Raw genomic sequence first — 6,355 nt, forward strand, 5'->3', positions numbered from 1 at the left:
AAAATGGAAACTATCCTCTCACAAACAGGCAAGGACATAAGTTAGGTAAAACAAAGAGGAGCATTTCAGAATTTCAGGTGATTTTTTTCCCCCCCTCTCTACACAGCTATTTCGACAGCCCAAAGATGAACAATTTGATACTCTTTACGTAGCCCTGACACAGACGTAGCAGGCCTTGTGGCTGCTTCTACATTCTCCCTTTCCCCCAGTATCAAAAGAATCAGTCACCGTCAGAATCCATCCAGCATTGGTTTAGGTTTACGTGCACTCAGATGCACTAATGTATTTTGACACAAACCAATATTTGGTGGAATTATGTTTTTTTTCCTTTACATTCATCTATTAAACACACCTCTTGCAGTCAGGGAAGTATTACATTACAATACAGGCAGCGGAGCAGGGAGCATCACTGACCAAAGTCCAAACATTTATTTTACCTGCAGATTTATTGTAAAAGCTGTGAAGCATCGAATAAACACGTCCACTATCTCAAAACTCCTTGAGCCAGGCCAAGCCAAAACAAAAACACACACCAGTCCTAAGAAACTGGTGATAAACTCAGTTGTGATGCAGTAGCCGAATTGAGCCATTGTAAAAAGACACCTTTGGGGTTGGTATTTGTTTGTTTTGTTTTCACTCTCCCACTTGCATTATAGATGCGTTGCAGAAAGCACAGAACTGAGCAGACAGCAGTATGCCAAGACATAACGCCAGTGGGGAGAGGAAACACCTGATCCAAGTTATCAAAGGACAAAAATCCACTATCCTGGCAGGTCAAAAACAAGCTGCTCCCTGAAAACAGGTACCTGTGTACTGGTGTCTGGCCAAACTATCTCAAATCACTGCTCAGCAAATCTCTAGTGCACATGTCTGGCAGTGCTGAAATGACTCGACCTCTCATTTTTACTTCTGTCCAACATTATGCAATCTTTTTGCTACTGCGGTAATGAGGGCAGCTCCCTTCCCACTTCCATCTTCAGAAAGCATGAAAGTCACGTCACACTGAGGTGCCAGCTCCTTCACCGTCTCCCGCAGGACACTGGAAAAACTGAAAGGAAAAGGAGAGAAGAACAGGACATTTTAGCAGCTGCCTTCTGGTCTGAGAACTTTATCTATTAGCGAGGAACCATAATCTCAGCCAACATTTTCCACTGGTTCCCCATAGCATCCTTTTCTGTTTGTTTTTCCTCCTATTCATGAAAGAGACAAATTCCTGTACAGTCAGATTTTAGTTTCTATTTCTCCACTTCAGTTATGTTCAGCACTATGCCAGATACCCCCCTTGCCTTTAGAGATTGTGGAGGAGGCTCTCTTCTCCCAACTCAAAAGCTAATGCATCTACTTCTAGGCCTTGCTTAGAAAGTGTTGTTTCAACTCCAAAACCTCATCACAGCTTTCCATCTGATATTGCAGAAATCCCCTGTTGGTGTATTTTTCTAGCAGAAATTAGAACTATGAAAATATGCTACTCTCTCTGGGAAACTTAGCAGCCGAAACCCAGCTGCAGTACTATTGTGTGGGAAATACTATCTCTATTGGCCTTGTTTGTTAACTCTAACCAAAACACTAACCACGTGGGAACTAACCCCTTTTATCCAATTATAGTGCTTTAAGAGCTGTGCGCTGTCTGTGTAACAGAGTCACTATCCAATCACCATGTAGCTAGTCGAGTGGACAAGAGTCTATAAATTGGGATGTATTGTAAACAATAAACGGGTCTCGCTACACACCATATTGGCGTTTGAGCGACTCGTCCCTGCTCCGGAGACGGGCCTGTTTCGTGTCGCGACAATCCCCCCAGAATAAAAATAAATATTAGAAGAGTAAGTTCACTCAACACCTCTGAGAAAAGAGCCTCCCAAAGGCAACTGGACTTGGCTTTGCAATTTTTGATCCTTCGGCTAGGCAAGGGAAACAACAGGGTGCAGGGAAACGTGTTAGATTTTCATCCATTCTCTCCGTTTTTATCATGTCATCTGAAAGCTGGTACAGCTCATTATGTTTTCACAGAGGAAATAAGCAAACAGCAAAGAGAAGTGGTACCAAAGTACTCACTGTGGATGGAGCTTGTACAAAGTCCCATCTACTCCAACGGTGGTTTGCAAGTGCTCCACGCCTCGGTTTTCTCTCTTCTTCTCTACAATAGCTGCCAGTCCTGCCCCACAGAGCTGGGCAGCTCTTTTTGAAACAGCTCCACACACCTCTTTCACAATGATACTGTCATCACACGTGCTGTCCAGGCCGAGCTGCTGCAGAATTCGCCGGACCTGGAGGAGGGCGAGCCGGTCGCTGTGCAAAGGGAAGAACAAGCAGCAGCAAGGCATTAGGTGAAACTTGGGCAGGCATGTGAATGGAAGTTGTACAGCTGAAACTGCCATGATACAAAGGAAATGGGGCTGCTTCGCAAACTTGAACACTCTCCAATTGTTTTAAGGCAGATTCTAGTCTGAATTCAGATTGACAGCTTGCTCCTGGTATGTCCTTTGCTATGTTAGCCTGTATTTCCAGACGGCACAAGCAGTAGTCACACAGCGAACTCCCAAAACCATGAGGGAGCTGAGCCAGATCAAGCTCCTGACTGTGTTAGTTTTATTCTCATGGCTGAGACACAACCTGCCAAGGTTTTCAACAGAAAAAAGGGTTTCAAATAGCTTTGAAGACCGTTACCATCGACCACAGATATGTAGGTGAGCTCATATTCACGCATCATTCATATATCACTGTTTACTTTTTAAGTAAGTACTGTTTTAAGTCCCACAAGAAACACCTCAATTATAATTATGCTTGATGTTAAGATAACATCCAAAATAACACAGCCGTGAGGACAGGGAATGTGAATTCATACAACTACAGAGTAATTCTGGAACTCCCCAGTTCCTCATTTTTCCTTTTATTCTGAGGATGGGGGAGGAGGTGCAAAAGCAAAAAACTAAAATCGATGAGCTCCACACACTTGCAGAAGATTATTTTCCAGAGGTCCCAGAAGACTAAGGAATTAAAACACATAAATCTAACAACTTTACCTCTCAATCTGAGACAGGAATTTTGTTTCAAATATGCCTCTCTTCCGGAGTGATTCCGAAATCTGTCCTCTGAACAGCAGTCCTTGTTTGGTTAAGTCAATCAAAATTTGCCTCACTATCTCACCTAGGTACATTCCACTGGTCATTTTTTCATACCTGTTAGTTACAAAAGAAAAAAAAAGTTTTTTAAGAGACGGCATGTTAGGTCTGTTTAACATGAGTGGCATAAACCTGCCCTAGCAACTCCCAAGGAAATAGCAAAAGCTTGCGGAGCAATAGCCATTGAGCTCCATCTTTCAACCATCAAAAGTCGGTTTCAGTGACTTCGAGTGCAAACATCAATTACACCATATTTACCTATGTTGAAGGGTACGGAACTAGAAAAAAACCTTGCAATATTAAACAGGACATAGCGTTGAAGCCAGAGTCCACTCTGAAGCGCATCATTTCCCTGTCCCCCCATGTATGCACCAGTGAGTCATGTGTAATCAACGCTGTCTTTACCAAATGAGGAATGGTCAGTCCAGTTTATCCTCTGGCACAAGCTGTATTTTACCTTTGACAAAACACTCCAAGAAGAGGAACACAGAAAGGCCTACGCTTTGCGGGGAAATCTTAAGAGCTGCACTGTGTGACAACTGCCCTAAGGCGAAAACAGTGCTGTGGTAACAAAACCAACGTACGCCTTTGGGTTTTTTCTGGATACTTGCAATACTTACCATGCAACAAATGAATTACAGTATTAAAATCGCCTTTCTGACTATTTCTTCACAAAGCACGTTTTAAAAAGCAGCCCATGCGTCATGAAGACTGACTTCACCAGGCTCTTTGCATCAGGACCATCACACTTACCTCTGTTTCCCTGGGTTCAGTGAGCCTTCATCTACTTCTTTATCATATTTTGTTCTGATGTTGTCAATGCAGCCGTTGTCACCAAATCCTCCCCATTCTGTGTTAATGCACATTTTTCCTTCATTCCCTTCTATTATTTCTATGTTTTTCATGTCCTCCATGTAGCACACGTTGCTGCCTGTTCCTAGGAGGAAAGAAATGACAAGGCTTCAGCCAGGAAAATGAAGTAGCAGCTGAAACTGCTGCTGAAGTAGAGAGCCGTGATCTGAAAAGCTCTCTTCCCCATATCCTAAATTTCAAAGACCTCTCCACATCTTACAGAATAAACTGCTAGCCAGTAATGCCAAGAGTGCTTAAGTTATCACATCAGAATGTTACCAAGTGAAACGGGTCCTGCTCAAAAACTCCCAGGGTAGAGGAATGAAGACTCTCTGTTACAGGTCAGAAATGGCTTTGGCAGTTGTTGGCAAGCCCTGATCAGGCACTGCCACCATTCTGGTTGTAGTGCACCACAAATCATCTTGCATGACAGCATGCTCCCAAAAGCAAACCCTGCCAAGAGTCCAGCAGCCAGCTAAGCTACCAAGTCTGAAATGATTTGGTGACAGGGCCTCATCACTCACAACGTGGGTTGGTTAATATAAGGACCAGTTCTCCAAACAAAATGAGATAGCTGGTGTACTTAGCCAGCCAGAAGAGTCTATTTTCCAACTGGGGCTCCAGACCTTACATGCTTAGATATATTTCCATCTGAAAACTCGGGGGCAATCAAGTTTTGGATTGATGGGGGAATCATCTAGAAAGCCCAGAAAGAATTCATTCAGATTTTTTTAAATATTTTCTTGTTCCAAAGCCTATGACCTGGCTACACAGTAAATACCAATAAACTTGTCAAAACATGGATTTATGCTCTGTTTTTGCTGTTCTCACATTCTCTTACCATGCATACACTTGTTAGGCACCATCAGAGATGGGAAAAGGATCAGAAGTCCAACAGATTCAGGATTTTACCTGCTACGGCTGTTAGTACGTTTTCTATTGAATACCATTCAAATCTGCCAAGAACTCCAAGTGACTAGTAACACCATATATCAAACTCAAGAAAAAGATGTTGCTTTACAAATTCCAAAATGGGGTGTGAAGCCTAGCACCTGCATACACACTTCCTTCTTATGGTGGTCACTTCAGTATCACTGTACCTGCGATAAGGCCAATCTCACAGTTTGGATCCTCATAGCCGCACGTCATCATTGTCCCAACGGTGTCATTCACCACTGCTACAATGTCCAAGTCAAACTCCTAAAACACAAGACACAATCAGTAGTAAGGTCCCAGAGGAAGAGGGAGGGTGCATTAAATACGCCAAAAGGAGCAGAAAAGAATAGCTCACATTTCTCCTCCTGATGGCCTCTCTCAGCATATCGACAACATCTTCCCCCTCACAGTCTGTTGCCTTGAAACCTTTTGTCCATCCCACAAGCGTTCCCTGAAACAGAAGAGGAAGAAAATCCTAAGTGGAGATAGAGAGAAGACTATGTTCCAAAGCATAGTCTCATCTTTTCTCCAGCCTCCCCTTTTTGGTTTTTAATAATGTATTTCCCTGGACAGGTTACTGTGACTAGGGCAGAGTGTGTGCGTGTGTATCGTTACTCAACTGCTGATGGTAGTGACCCAGCTGTTTACCAAGATGCTGCCAACTCACTGCCTTATCACACTCTCATTCATGAAAACTTCTCATCTTACCTCCTGTGCACGTAGCCATTGTATTAGCTGGGGGGGAAAGACTGCAAAAATACTTCTGCTGTAAATAATTAAACACCCAACCAACATTAACAAACATCTACGGTTAATTTTTGGCTCATTTATTGAAGGACACTTGGTGTGATCCCACTACTCCATGCAACACTAAGTTATTGCTATTCAGTCAGCGATCAGGCCTGACAGAAGCAGATTTCCAGGTTACATGAAGTAATTACCCTTCCACTTGGTAACTGGCTCTGGACTCCCTGTTCAAATAAGAAGAAAAAAAAAAAAAAGACGGCAACTGGGAGAAAAAGTTGCTTTTAAAAAAAAAACCCTCAAGTTCTAGCAACAGTGAAAGACCAAATACACAGGGTAACGTGGGATCTTGACAGAGATGCGTCCTGATTTACCACCACTTCTGAAAGTTGCTTTTAAAAAAAAACCCTCAAGTTCTAGCAACAGTAAAAGACCAAATACACAGGGTAACGTGGGATCTTGACAGAGATGCATCCTGATTTACCACCACTTCTGTGAAATTTGTCTCCTCATCATTTGTTAAGACGTAAATGCCACGCTGTAAGTTTGGAAGGTGTATTGAGTGGTCTCCCCACAGACAGCCAAGTCCTATTGCTATACTGTGATCTGAAAAACGAGACAGAGCAGACTAGCTTCTAGACTTAGAAGCTATGGTGAAGCCCACCAGGACATAAAAACATTCAATAAAATAGCCGACTCTT

General features: G+C 42.9%; 1 protein-coding gene across 1 annotated transcript in view; it reads right to left on the reverse strand.

Moving 5' to 3' along the window:
* Positions 1-432: 432 nt before the first annotated feature.
* The window catches only part of HKDC1 (hexokinase domain containing 1), a 20,359-nt gene continuing 14,436 nt past the window's right edge, over positions 433-6,355 (reverse strand). The window contains exons 13-18 of the mRNA XM_010138700.1: positions 5,266-5,361; positions 5,075-5,174; positions 3,876-4,059; positions 3,024-3,179; positions 2,056-2,289; positions 433-1,048 (exon numbers count right to left, since the gene is read on the reverse strand). Coding sequence (XP_010137002.1) covers positions 904-1,048; positions 2,056-2,289; positions 3,024-3,179; positions 3,876-4,059; positions 5,075-5,174; positions 5,266-5,361 — 915 coding nt within the window. The 3' untranslated portion in view covers positions 433-903. The remainder of the gene's footprint in view (positions 1,049-2,055; positions 2,290-3,023; positions 3,180-3,875; positions 4,060-5,074; positions 5,175-5,265; positions 5,362-6,355) is intronic.

The sequence above is a fragment of the Buceros rhinoceros genome, unplaced genomic scaffold, assembly GCF_000710305.1.
Source record: "Buceros rhinoceros silvestris isolate BGI_N320 unplaced genomic scaffold, ASM71030v1 scaffold41606, whole genome shotgun sequence".
NCBI lineage: Eukaryota > Metazoa > Chordata > Aves > Bucerotiformes > Bucerotidae > Buceros > Buceros rhinoceros.